The 15,443-nt window shown below is 34.7% G+C and overlaps 1 protein-coding gene across 1 annotated transcript in view; it reads left to right on the top strand.

Annotated features, from left to right (window-relative positions):
* The window catches only part of cacna1ba (calcium channel, voltage-dependent, N type, alpha 1B subunit, a), a 210,553-nt gene that overhangs the window by 121,279 nt on the left and 73,831 nt on the right, over positions 1-15,443 (top strand). Inside the window, exon 7 of the mRNA XM_073839905.1 lies at positions 6,119-6,222. Coding sequence (XP_073696006.1) covers positions 6,119-6,222 — 104 coding nt within the window. The remainder of the gene's footprint in view (positions 1-6,118; positions 6,223-15,443) is intronic.

A 15,443-nucleotide genomic window follows, 5' to 3' on the forward strand; every position in this document is an offset into this window, starting at 1 on the left:
ACAGCCTTTGTGCACAGGCAGCATTGTAGGCTACTCTCCCAGATTCAACAAACAGTCCTCTGTAAAATGCACTGCACATACTCGAATATTTGCGTTGTACTGTTCTGGAACATTGTAGTAAATATAACTTACCAACGGATTTCTAGTTGTGTACTCATTTGGAAGGCCAAACAAAGTAGTTTTGCTTTCGCAACAAAACACACAGCGTCTCCACAACATGGTGGTGGCAACAACAATACAACAGTGAGAATACATATATATATATATATATGCACAAACAGCTTGTAATACTCCAAAGGAAAACATGAAATACCATCATGTGACCCCTTTAAGGCAGCATAATGAAGCTACTTTTGTATTATATGATGTTTTAAGCTCACTAGGTTTTGGTGCAGTAATGTGTCTCCCTTCTCAAAAGCAGTAAGATGTCTCTTTTTAGTGTAGTAATTTTAATGCCAAAAGGTGATATTGGGACATTTCTCAAAACTATCAAAAAAGCCTTTCTTAACATGGTATAGTCTTTATTTATTTTTTCATTTTGCTTATTGGATAACAGAATGACAGGAAAGTACTGGAAGATGACAAAGGGAGCCGTGGAATTGGGAAATGACCCAGGTTGGACTCGATTCAACACATTATGAACTAATGCACTAACCTCTGCACCATGGTTAAAAAATCTTCTCTCCTTAATATCCCAGTCGCAATCTTAAAGTGAGGTAACATTAGTAATATTTTGGCCGAAAAATCACAGAAAAAAACACTCCATTGCCTATATTCACTCGTCTGTTTCACTAATTAATGTTAATGGTAAGGAATAGACATTAATAGAATAATACCATTTAAATATTGATAATAAAGCAGAGGCAGAGTTGTTCTCAACCAAGAGAAACATTTTGCTCAATTGATTTGTCCCTTTAGACTCTGTATCTCATTGATGACAGTCATTGTGCAATCATAGGAAATCAATCAAATCTCTAATTGTCTTTTGTGGGATGAGAAGCACACTCACAGGAATTTGATTACAGCCTCTGTGTTCATATACTGTCTCTGAATTTATTTCAGACCATTCTCTATGGAGTTAGAATTGTTGCTTAATTCAAAATAAATACATTATGATCCACAAATAAATGTAAAGCGATTGACAAAAACCAAGCATATTCACAAAATAAATAAAATGAGATCCACAAATAAATCTTAGAGTTCCACAAACATGAATTATATTCACAAGTAAAAAAATCTGAATTGCAAATAAAAAACATACTCAAAGTATTTTTTTTATTCTACAAACACAACTTTGCCCGGCATTTATATGTGAATCGCATACTGTGCATTTGTAGATCGCTGCGCGTATTTGTGGATTGCTCTCTGTGCATTTGTAAATCGCTGCGCGTATTTGTGAATTTTGAAACATTTCAAGCGTCAAGACGCAAACTAATCCACAAATGGATGGACTCCACCCACCTTCTACTTAAGCCAATCAGATACCGGCCACATGGGACTGACCAATCGTTGCACGTTCTCGCTCTAACCAATCACGTTTTTACAGTGACCGTAAGGGGACACCTTCGGTTCACTTATGTTTGTCTTGGCCACTACATTTAACTCGTGGGAACGTCATGTTATGTTATATGTTATACGTCGTTATTTTCCCCTTCATTTCGATCTCTTTACTTAACGTTCTGAATGTAGGTTCTATGACTGGGATATTTACTGGAATGCAGTTCAAAGCTGAATTTATCATATATTGTATTTTAATTAGTCTATTAACAGACAAATATAGTGTTTCAGTGAAGAGTGAATTATTCACGTAGTTTCATTTGGAAATCATTTATCGTCACACAGTAAAATAGGCCTACATATTCCTTCTATTAACTGCGTCTTTTTTCCGTATTTGTATTATTATTATCGTCATCATTATTATTAGCCTATTATTATTGTATATATTTTTATTTTCATTTATATTCGTTTCCCCCCTTAATTTTGATCTCTTAACGTTCTATATGGAAATTATACTGTAAAATGCTTGACATATGCTGTATGACTTTATGATTGTATTTATGCCCGTGTGTGACCATAAATGAGCATGTTTTCATTTACAAATGAAACTATACGTGAATGATTCATTCCTCAGTGAAACAGTATAGTATTATATAATCTAGTCTATTTATTAGACGAAACAAAATAAAATATGTTCAATTCAACCTTTAAACTACATTCCAGTAAAACTCAGTCATACAGCATATGTCAAGCATTTACAGTATCATTTCCATATAGAACGTTAAGAGATCAAAATTTAGGAGGAAACGAATATAAACAAAAATATTAAAATATATACATAATAATAGGCTAATAATAATAGTAATAATTATAATAATGATGACGATAATAATAATACAAATACGGAAAAAAGACGACCAGTTAATAGAAGGAATATGTAGGCCTATTTTACTGTGTGATGATAAATGATTTCCAAACGAAACTACGTGAATAATTCACTCTTCACTGAAACACTATATTTGTCTATTAATTAGACTAAATAAAATACAATATATATTAAATTCAACCTTTGAACTGCATTCCAGTAAATATCCCAGTTATAGAACCTACATTCAGAACATTAAGTAAACAGATCGAAATGAAGAGGAAAATAACGAATATGACTAATAAAATAAAATACATATAATACATATAATATATAACAGATGTAACATATGAGGTTCCCACAAATTAATATCTTGTGGCCACGACATAATATCATGTTCTCACGAGTTTAAATGTCGTGGCCACGACAAACATAAGTGACCTTGGTTTGGAGCGAGAACGTGCAACGATTGGTCAGTCCCATGTGGCCGGTATCTGATTGGCTTAAGTAGAAGGTGGGTGGAGTCCATCCATTTGTGGATTAGTTTGCGTCTTGACGCTTGAAATGTTTCAAATTTCACAAATATCGCACAGCGATTTACAAATGCACAGAGAGCAATCCACAAATACGCGCAGCGATCTACAAATGCACAGTACGCGATTCACATACAAATGCCGGGCAAAGTTGTGTTTGTAGAATAAAAAACATATTTGTGAGTATGTTTTTTATTTGCAATTCAGATTTTTTTACTTGTGAATATAATTCATGTTTGTTGAACTCTAAGATTTATTTGTGGATCTCATTTTATTTATTTTGTGAATATGCTTGTTTTTTGTCAATTGCTTTACATTTATTTGTGGATCATAATGTATTTATTTGGAATTAAGCAACAATTCTAACTCCATAATTCTCGTTGATTTTATTTCTACATAAATGTCTGGAAAATGTGTAAAGAGCCACAGTATTTGCTACTAGGGATTTTGCAGTTGTGTTTCATAATTTGTAAAGTGAACAGTGAAAGAACAGTGTAGTGATTTTTCCAGCTGACATAGTTGAATATGTCAACAAACACAACAACATCAGCAGCATAAATGTAGGCAGCAAAACAATAAATAGTAACATAGCTTTATTTATTCATGCCCCAGTGCATTGTTGAGAACTCGATTACCACATTTTTCACAGTATTATTATCCACACATTCCACATCTTGCTTAGATGTGCTGACATTTCACAGAAATTATGAATTGTTTTTTGCTTCTAGTTTATGTGCAGTGCCTATTCAAATACAATTTGCAGTACCTGATTGTCCAGACTGCATGCAAAAGCATGTTAGTTGGTTTGCACAGATCTTTTAAGTTATTCACTTTTGTGCATACAGTAGTTCTGTCCAAATTGTAATATTTGTAGTATATTTATATCTTTTAATTATTTAATCATTAGCCAGTATATGCTGGACACCTATTGGCTGCTTTTCCTTTACTATGTGTGAAAGAAATAGAGATTTTTGGGTGAACTATCCCTTAAGAAAAAAATGATTTAAAAGTTTTTAAAGAAGTTTTTTCTGCTCATCAAGGCTGCATATATTTGATTAAAAATAAAAACAATATTGTGATATATTATTGCAATTTAAAATTGTGGTTTTCTATTTTAATATACGTTAAAATAGAAATTATTTCTGTTTTGCAAAGCTGAATTTTCAGCATCATTACTCCAGTCTTCAGTGTCATATGATCCTTCAGAAATCATTCTAATATGCTGATTTATTATCAATATTGGAAACAGTTGTGCTGCTTAATTTTTGGATTCTTTGATGAATAAAATGCTAAAAAGAACAGCGTTTATTTAAAATAGAAATCTTTTGTAACAATATACTCTACCGTTCAATGTTTGGGGTGAGTCATTTTTTCTTTCTTTCTTAGTTTGAAAGAAATTATTACTTTTATTTAGCAGGGATGTGTTAAATTGATAAAAAGTGATAGTAGAGACTTATTGTTAGAAAATCCTGAAAAAAAGGTATCATGTGACAGGGAAGATTGGAGTAATGGCTGGTGAAAATTCATCTTTGAATAACAAAAATAAATTATATTTTAAAGGATATTAAAATTGAAAAACAATATTTTAAATTGCAATAATATTTCATAATATTGCCTTTTTTTCTGTAGTTTTGATCAAATAAATGGAACTTTTATTAGCACTTTTATACTTTAAAAAATGTAAAAAATCTTACTGATCCCAAACTTTTGAACAGCAGTGTATATCAATATATTTTTTACAAACTACAGTAAATAAATAGTAAACAATAAACATTATATCAAGTCTTGTTATTGTTTTATCTAGGAAAATTACATCACAATAATTATCATTATCATTTTATCGCCCTAATCCTGTATATTGCAGTTTGGCCAAAAAAGTATAATATATATTACCCAGCCCTAATTTGTGTATTGTTTGGCATTTTAAGAGCAGATGTATTCACACCTTATAAAAGGTGCTAAGGAAATTGGAATGGAAGCACTAGATAATTGGTCCAGGTTACACTGCTAAAGCATTATACTGTCTCTCATGTCTGGTTAGCAGATGTTCTTCTCATACTGTGGTAATCTGGTAAAGTCTGTATTCAGCATTCCTCCAATCCTTATATCACTCAAGGGAACACAAACCTGTGATGCAAGGGCTAGAGAAAACATCTAACCCACCAGATCACTAAGACAATGTCATGCATTTTGGCTACTAAACACATATTCATTTACTATGTCAAGACCATTTTCAGGCTTTAGAGAAAGTGTAGGCGATTCACCATTGTTTTAAGCACCCTCAGAATGAGATGAAACTGTTTCAGTGCCATCTCCTTTTCTCCTGATGTCAGATGGCATCTATCCAGTTTTAAAAGATGAATCACTACAATTGCTTTAGACCACAAGGATGGCAATATCTGGCAACCTACCTTGCACTGGACTCGCTTTAGAGTCTGTTCATTTTAAAACAAAAATGTTTGGCTAAAGAGATACTATTGTGCTGTCATCTTTCATTCAAATGCATGAAACAATAACTGATATAGACTTCAACGGTAATAAATAAATTATAATTAAGAAGAAGTCAGTCAGACGAATTCCCTACAGCGCTGTAATAAATTTAATACTCAGAGGAGTGGAGATGCAGCAGTGGAATTTGGCTCCAACTGCTTTACTGCTCTTGCCAAAAATGCAAGTTTAAAGCTAAAGCAAGAGAGATAAAGGGACAGAGGTAGGCACGACGAGTCGGTTGCCTTAGAAACAGCTGTGTAAGAGAGAAGAGGGGGTTTAAGGATCTGTATGTGAGTGCTGAATCAGCATTCTCCATGATCCCCGAACAATTACAGACAATATGTTAGAGCAATTTGCAAATAAATGGGCGCTAGGAGAAATCTTTTCTTTGCATGCCTCATAAACACTTGTTTCAACCCCCTAGTGTTATATATGCTGGTGAATCAAAAAGAAACTCATATTCTTTTTTTTTACCCTTGTGAAGACCATGGGATCTCACCAAAAAGCAATTACTTGGACAATAAGAAGGATTATGGCAATGTAGATATGGATGTGTTATCGTAAAATGTGTTAAAGAGATTATTACAGGGGCTGTTAGTGAAGGATGAGGCGTTTTCGGGGCTGCCAGAAGCCTGTTGAGATTTGATCTCCTCCAGGTTCTTCTGATGTTTAATTCTCTCTGTACCTTTGCTTCTTCTCATTTTCTACTCTCATTACTTCTGTCTCATTGCAGGCCAACGATGCCTCAGGGAACACCTGGAACTGGCTCTACTTCATCCCACTCATCATCATCGGCTCTTTCTTCATGCTCAACTTGGTTCTGGGTGTGCTGTCAGGGTAAGTCTGAAATCAGAGTCATCAAATTAGTCCTAACTGCATGGGGATTTTCTAGAACTCTTTTAGGATTCTTAAAAAGTCTTAAAATGTACCCATTGTTTCTTGAAAGTAAAATCCTGTCTGGGGTAAATAATGGTGGTAAAATGGATGATTAGTCTGTTTGTTTGTTTATTTAGTTATTTTCAGAAATTTAAATTAATAATTCATTTTAATTAAAGTAACAAAGAAGATGTGTTCAAATTAAAATTCCATCTTAATTTAATTAATTCAAATTAAATTACACTGCTGTTTAATAATTTGGGATCAGTACACTGTAAAAAGTTTTCACCAGTTTCAACTTAAAAACTTAAGTTTAGCAGCTGCCTTAAGATTTTAAGTTAAATCAACTTAAGTCATTTAAACTCACAAGTTATATCAACTCATTTTTTTGTAATAATTTAAAATGACTTGTAGTTTTAAGCTGATTTAACTTAATATCTTATGGCAGCTGCTGAACTTAGGTTGAATCTGGTGAAAACTTTTTACAGTGTAAGATTGTGTCTTATGCTCATCAAGGCTGCATTTACTTGATCAAAAATACAGAAAAAAATGTAAAATTGTGAAATATTATTGCAGTTTAAAATAATGTTTTTCTATTTTAATATATTTTACAATATAATTTATTCTTGTGATGCAAAGCTATTATCAATTTAACACAAAATATTAAAATTTTACTTGACCACAAAGTTTATATTGTTACAAAAGATTTCTATTTTAAATAAATTCTGTTCTTTTTAACCTCTTATTTATTAAATATTCCTAAAAAAAAAAAAAATATCACAGGTTCCAACAAAATATTAAGCAGCATGTTAAAATGATTTCTGAAGGATCTTGTGACACTGAAGACTGGAGTAATGATGCTGAAAATTCAGCTTTGCATCACAGGAATAATTTACATTTTAGTATATATTCATATAGAAAACAGCTCTTTTACATTGAAATATTATTTTACATTATAACTGTCACGTTTTGCACAGGAACACACGAACAACGATGTAGTAAAAGACGTATATTTAATAAATCCAACAAAAACACAGGAACACCAGGTGATAACATCAAAGACCGACAAGCAACAAAGCACAGACACAAACTTATAAAGACACAATGATTGGGATACACAGGTGTGAGAAATTAGGCAGGAAGCAAAACACACAGAGCAGTGGGGGAGATGGGAGAAACCAAACTAAATAGTCCAGGGGTGTGACAATAACAGTTTTTTTCTGAATTTTTGATCAAATAAATGCAGCCTTGGTGAGAATAAGAAACGTCTTAAAAAACATTACAAATCTTACTGATCCCAAACTTTTGAACGGCAGTGTATGTTTTTTTTTTTCACTTTTTAAAAATAATATATATTTCAATTTAATTCTGTATGAATTACCCATAATCATATTATCATAAAAAATATGGGTTATTTCCAAAAACATTAGGGGGTAATTTAACTCTTATAATCAAAAATAATAATCAGAAAATAATAATCAGAATTAACTGAAATTCAAAATCATATAAAAACTATTATTCATTATTCTGTCACAAGACATTTGCTGAACTAGTGAAATTATTTTGTTGCTTTGAAGTTCTTGCAATGAGTTCAGTATCATTCACAATTTAAGTTTCACTACACGAGTTAGAAGGAACCCTGGCTCGTTCGTTTTACTCTTGTATCAATAAAAAGAGATACAAACTGAATGTAACCCACTTAACTAGTCGTTCACCTTCAATTTATGATCTTGCTTGGTCACAAACATAAATTTAAGCAATCTGGAGCCAATACAAAGCATACACTAACCGTTAAAGCTTATATGGAAAGCAAACAAACAGTGTTCCTTTAAAATAATTCAAGGGATGCATCTTATAGCTATTAGGTGGGCTCTTTTGAAATAAAGGGGCTTTCCTAAACCATTGAAAGCACCATAAAATAATGTCTGTCCTGCAAGATTGGAATCTATTCACCTGCAGCTTATGCATATCCAGAGAAGAAGCAACGTTAAGTGCAGAAGAGCCCTGCTTCTCAATTCGATTAGGCAGCTCTATTTTGCCAATGCAGTGTTGGTCACAATTAGGTTTTTCCTCCATCAATTGTGATTGAGCCAAGAGCCACATACACTCCCTATAAAACAAATAACACACCCTCACACTAAAGCATCTTTATTTTTCCATCATGCTTTACCTCGCTTACTCTCTCTCTCTCTCTCTCTCTCTCTCTCTCTCTCTCTCTCTCTCTCTCTCTCTCTCTCTCTCTCTCTCTCTCTCTCTCTCTCTCGCACACACACAAACACTGTTTTAATGGAAAGTCTCTGGATGAATGCTTTGTGGTGAACTCTAGCTGCTGGTGGGATTCCAATTTATGATTTCCTGGAAATCCTCAATCTAATGCTCACTCTATTTCACTGAATGGCTCTTCATGCCAGAGATGCTGTTGTGTGGCATTCAATATTTATTGTTGCTCCTTCAGAGGGGCTCTAACGTCCTTTGACATCTCAGCTTTCAAGGCTTTAGTCGACAAAGATTCATTCTCACATGGTGATGCTGGCCTCTCTTTCTCTGTGGAGTACAGTAATCCCAGAACAGGACAGGAGAGCTAGCAGTGTGAGAGTCTTTCTCTTCATGCTTTATCTTTGGCATCATTTCATCAAAGGATTCTGAAAAAAGTATGACTGTTACCACAAAAATAATACCAGTAGCAATTTCAAAATTGATATTAATACGTGTTTTATAAGCAGCAAATGTCACTTCTGTAATTAATCAAACTATTTGTGTTATAATACTGATGAACTTGCTACTGTGTCCCTCTATGCTCATTCAGTCCACCATTCTCTCTCGCTCTGTCATCCTCTCTTAATTCTCATGCTCTCTCGTCGTCCTTCAAGTAATGTTATCAGTTTTTACTCTCCCAGTGTGAAATTTATTCATTTAAAGCTGTTTTTAGCTTTAAAGGTGAAACAGGCACTCAAAGACACATTCTTGAGAGGATTTGCGTATAAGTTTTTTTACTGTAACTACTGGCAGAAAATATCCATGTGCACAGCACATTCAAGGACGTGTGTTTCTGTGTGTGTGGAATTGACAGAATATTTGTGCAGTTTTTAACATGCATGGACTCTGTTTTTATGTGTGGCGTGTCTGTCCTCATGGTAACCTAGTTCAAAAGTACTGTGCGTTCAAGATTGCTGTGCAACCTCCAAACGATCACACTTGCAAAGGCTTTCTACAAACTCCTTCTGAAGTGTGAAATGTCTACACACCACGGGCTGCAAAGGATGACGGGAGCTCGGGAGCAGATCTAATTAGGCTAAAATAAAGTGTTACATAAAGGCATGGCACAGGCTTCTCTGTGTCCTGCTCCTTGTGAGAAAGTGAGGTTTATGATTTTTGAGAAATTCTCCTCATTGCTGGATTGGTCCAGACGACTTTGCAGCAGTTATTACACTACCAGTCAAAAGTTTTTGAACACTAAGATGTTTTTTTTTTTTTTTTTTTTTTTTTTTTTTTAAAGAAGTCTGTTCTGCTCACCAAGCCTGCATTTATTTGATCCAATACAGCAAAAAAAAAAAAAAAAAAAAAAAAAAAGTGAAATATTTGTATTATTTAATGTAATTTTAATATATTTTAAAATGTAATTTATTCCTGTGTTCAAAGCTAAATTTTCAGCATCATTACTCCAGTCCTCAGTGTTACATGATTCTTCAGAAATCATTCTAATATAATTTGCTCATTGAAGAAACATTTATTATTATTATTATTATTATTATTATTATTATCAATATTTAATTTTTTATATTTATATATAATATTTTATATAAATTTTAATATTCTTTGATAAATAGAAATATCCAGAGATCAGCATTCATCTGAAAAAAAAAAAACTTTTGTAATATTATAAACTTGGAGTCAATATAAAGACATCTTTAGAGTGTTCGAAATGTTGGTATTTGTTGGAGAAGTGTGAACGAACCCTAGTTTAGTCCTCAGTGGATGCACTGGTTGCCATGGTGCACGCTGTGTCTCTCAAGGTTGTGTGCGGGGGCCGGAGGTTAGTTCACCTGTCTGACCACGCTGCCTTCAAAGCAAAAGGCCATTGTGAGGCCTCATGGAGAGACGAGAGGACTGCCCCGGGGTAGGGGTTTTGAGAAGAGGTGGGCAGCCGTGTCATCTTCTCAGTGGGTAGTTGGGCAGCAGGGATCCTGCTAGAAGCCAATTCATAGCTATTTCATCTTGATCTCTCACACCCCACGATGTCCTTTTGACCTTGACTGCATGAGCAGCCCTATTAGGGATTATACCAGTAATGTTTACTTCAAGAGTGGACAATGAAGCACAGCTTCACCTGTAGTCAGAAACTGTTGATCTAATATTTCAATTTAGACATGAAAATATTATAATGTACATGAAAAATTAATAAAGATTACTGTATATTTAAAGACAGGGGTGTTTTTAATGTTCAGGTTAGTTTCACCCAAAATGAAGATTCTGTCATTATTTACTCACCTTCATGTCGTTCCAAACCTGTAAAAATCCAAGAGCTTTCTCACACTCCATAGACAGCAACAGAACTGAAATGTTCCCACACTCTTCAAAGTAAAGGTTCTTTAAAAGGTTCTTCACAACGATGCCATAGAAGAACCATTTTAAGAACCATTCAGTCAAAGATACTTTGACTTTCGCCACAAAATGGTTCATTATGGAACCATTTAAACAAAAAAGCTTCTTCTATGACATCGAGAAGCATCTTTATTTTTAGGAGTGAAGGCTCTGAAAGGTAGTCACAGAAAAGAGAAAAAATCTTTGAATAAAGTTTTTATTTTTGTTTACTTTGTGCACAAAAGGTATTTTTCAAAGCTTCATAACATTATGGTTAAACCACTGATGTCACATGGACTATTTTAATGATGTCTTTACTACCTTTCTGGGCCTTGAAAGTTCTCAGATTTCATTAAAATCATCTTAATTTGTGTTCCGAAGATGAATGAAGCTCTATGGATTTGGAACAACATGAGGGTGATTGTGCAAATTCATCAGTCAACACTATTGCTGAGTACTTTCTCTTTAAAGGGTTAGTTCACCCAAATATGAAAATTAGCCTATGATTTACTCATCCTCAAGGCATCCTAGATGTATATGACTTTCTTCTTTGAGACAAATCCAATCAGAGTTACATTAATAATTATCCTGGCTCTTTTAAGCTTTATAATGGGAGTGGGCGAGTGTTTCTGTTCAACAGTCCAAAAGAAGTCCAATAAAGTGCATCCATCCATAATAAAAAGTGCTCCACATCAGTGGCGGCTACTGGTCTGTCAAATAGGGGAAGCTCATTTTCGGTCTACATCATAAAATTGTCTATTTATTTAAAAGTAAATTCTGCCCTACGTTCCTTTTCAAGAAAATAGTCTGTGACCCTGTCGTACCAACTAGGCGTCTTTTCCAGTGACTTTTCGTGTGCAGTTTCATATTAATGAATGATCTAAAAAAAATATTAAACTCTGTAAAAGTGAAACAAGGAATGTGGTGTATAATTGTGTGAAATGTATGATGAAAATCAAGCAATTTCGCCAAGCAAATATAAAGAAATAGGTTGCAGCAGTTTTTATTTCGACTGAACTTGAGAAATCCACGATGGGACTGAGCGGCCGCAGAGAGCGCGAACGAATAGCTTCAGCGATTCCTTATAGGACAATATCGCTGTCAGTCAAAAGGAGATGCAATCTTTCGACAGACCCTCCAATCATCACGCAGAAGCTCAGCGTCCAGGCCAGCCCACTCCTCATTCACCCCCAGAGACGCTGAGCGTCCGTGGGCGGGACATAATCGCAGCGTTTATCCAATGACCGTCTAGTTTCAAAGCACTGAAAAAAAACGTTCAAAGCAGCCCCATTGAAGTCAATGGACGCTGGGCTTCAATGGGGAAATGCACTGTGACGCTACGGGAATGTATGAGAAGAAAATCAAGTCAGCCGACCTGCTATATCTAACTGATTCTGAACGAATTCTAACGCATTTTTAGTCAATAAAATGTTAATACAATAGTATGTAATTTGACCATTAATTTTGTGACATTATAGGGGAAGCTGAGCTTCCCTTGCAGTCTTAAAGAAATCGCCACTGCTCCACATGGCTCTGAGGGGTAAATAAAGGTAATATGGTAAATATAAGAAAAATATCCATATTTTAAACATAATTACTTTTCTCTAGCTTGCGCTAACTATCGTACATGTAAGCCATTTTGGGCGGATGACGTAGGATGTATGTGTTGCGCATACACTGCTGATCTCGCGAAAACCAACGTTTGTTTACAGTAGTAAAGAACGCAAAGTTTTCTCCTCTGTGCTTCCGCGTTCGTCACTTCTCAGCAACGCTGACGTCCTATGTCATCCGCCCAGAACGGCTTCCGTGTACGACAGTTTTTGCAAGTTCACCCCCTGGACCGTGTGGAGCACTTTTTATTATGGATGAATGCACTTTATTGGACTTAGACTGTTGAACAGAAACACCCACCCACTGCCATTATAAAGCTTGGAAGAGCCAGGATAAATTTTAACGTAACTCAGATCGCATTCATCTGAAAGAAGAAAGTCGTATGCATCTACGATGCCTTGTGGATGAGTAAATCATGGGCTAATTTTTATTTTTGGGTGAACTAAGCCTTTAAAACTGCAGTATACCAAAGACAGTCTCAGTCTGTTTGTAACACAAACCACAAACCATCACATTTCTACCTAAGGATATTGATTTTTAGATGTTAGCTGTCTGAGATGGCAAACGGGAACATGGTTTGTGTAACATTAGCAACACATTACTAGCTGTTTGATAATTTAGTCAAGCCAAAGGCTAATGATATCAGTTACCGTGCCTGAGGTTGTAGAGAGTGATACATAAATGCATTACCATTCTGATACATTGATTTGTACATGACTCTGTATAATTCCCTCTTCCTTTTCTCTCCTCGTTCAGTCTCTGGCTCAAATATATATGGCTAAATTAATCCAATATTGCCACTTGTCATTGTGTAGCATTTACTACTTCAGGTAACTGAGTGAAAGTGGGGCAGGAATGTTGAGATGCTGCGATTGAGTCAAGGCGGGGGGCTAATTTGCATATGCATGATTCTCTGTATACTAAATGAGGTAAGAGTGTAGAGTTATATTCAAGCCATTTTAAGGGATAACGAATGTCATTTATGTCATTTTGATTATCAAAGATGAGTTTTAAGGGATAACATTAGTGACTGCAGGAGAACTTTAACAGTTGAAGGAATGCTTCACCCAAAAATTTTAATTCTGTCACAATTTGAGTCAGAGAGAGAAAGAGAGAAAGAGAGGTTGCCACAGTGTTAGTGTTTCCCCTCGTCTGTCACACACTCACTGTCACCGTCACACTGCCACTGCAATGCAGGGAGGAAAAAAGAGGATTTTCCCCACACTGTCATATGGGAATCCTGCTGAAGAACAGCCTATGTTGTGTTCTGTTTGCTAGTGCCCAGCACCATGTTTTTAAATGGATAGTTCACCAAAAAATAAGCATTTTGTTATTATTTACTCATCCACTTGATGTTGTTCCAAACCTGTATGATCTTTCTTCTGTTATTTCTTCTGTGAAACACAAAATGTTAAAAAATGTGTTTTTTGTTCATACAATATGAGTCAATGGGTCCAGTGGGATTTTGCTTTTGGATCCCATTTATTACATGGTCTGTAAAAACTCATAGTTGTATATAATACAAAGATTATTGGATTACAGTTTTAGGAAGAAAAAAAAAAACGTCATTTCTATGATACAATTTAACATTTTATTCAGTGTTACTTTCCATTTCTTTAACATTTTGAAATTTACCAGCAATTTATGAGTGACATTTGTTTCTGCAATGTATGTACAGTCAAACCTACTGTATCAATTTATTCAGACACCTGGGAGATTTCTCACATTATCACAGTTTATTCGCTATAGTTTAGAAAATGGTAATAAAATATGACAGGAACTCCGAGTTAAATTGTGTCAGAACAAAGTCATCTTGATAATCACAAATGAATTACAGTCAAACCAAAATTTATCCAGACACCTTCCGAATTTCTCACATTATCACAGTTTATTTGCTATAGTTTATAAAATGGTAGTAAAATATGAAGAACTCAAGAGTTAAACTGTGTCAGAACAAATTCATCTTAATAATGTCAGATAACTTTAATAGAAAGCTATGTAACAAAACATAGTGTCAAATCAAATTTTTGGTCCCAAATTTTTAGCAATTCTACTGGAAGTGTATAAAGAATTTTTGGGTATATATGTCACAGAGTTTACTTTATTTCGCTATCCTCACTTACATACTGTAAATATACTACAATGTCCTGCACCCACTAGTAAAAAAATATAAAAATTATATCTGGTGTCTGAATAATTCTTGGTTTGACTGTATGTATGTATGTATTTTTTTTATTTATCAGTGCAGTGAGAATTTCTTGGTTAACCAGCTTTGCCAAATAGATCATGCTGGCTGGCCACCTTAACCAACATGATTAGCTGTATGGTTATGCAAATCCACTAGCACTAGCATGTCAGCTATTTTTTTTTTAGTTATTCTCATACAGCATTGACTTTTCTGTCTTGTACTGCTTTCCTATTTTCTCCTTTAGTTTTTTTCTATTCACATTCCCTTCCTGCTCCGATCACATTCTCGAGCATGAAGTAACATTTTAATTCCAGTAACATCACATCCTTCACATTTTGTCCACCCTGCTTTTGTTTTGTTTTTTCTTTGTTCTTTGCATTTATAGCTCTTTTTTCACCCCTTTCTGTACGCTTTGCGCACCTGTTAAAGAGTAATGGTGGTCAATCATCACACTGTCCTCTAATTGGCATGATAACAGATGGCAGGTAGTGAGGGGGCACAAACAGTGCATTTTTTCCCTTAGTGCTCCGACATAATCATGTTGCAGGGAAAGCTATAATGCTTATGAAAATGAATGGGACTCATTTAATAACCAAGGCAGGGTAAAATATGCCTCTCACAGGCAATGCATGGCCATTTGTCAGTAAATACCGCTTTTTTTGACCTATAAGCTAAATATCTAATCAAGGTATCACTCCACAGTTTTGTCATATTGTGGGGTGAAAATGAGAGAGATTAGATGAGAGAAGCTGTCTAGCCCTGTGGGTACATTACTGAGAATAATGGATTGACCTCTCTTTCC

Source organism: Garra rufa, chromosome 5 (genome assembly GCF_049309525.1).
Source record: "Garra rufa chromosome 5, GarRuf1.0, whole genome shotgun sequence".
In the NCBI taxonomy this organism is placed as follows: Eukaryota; Metazoa; Chordata; class Actinopteri; order Cypriniformes; family Cyprinidae; genus Garra; species Garra rufa.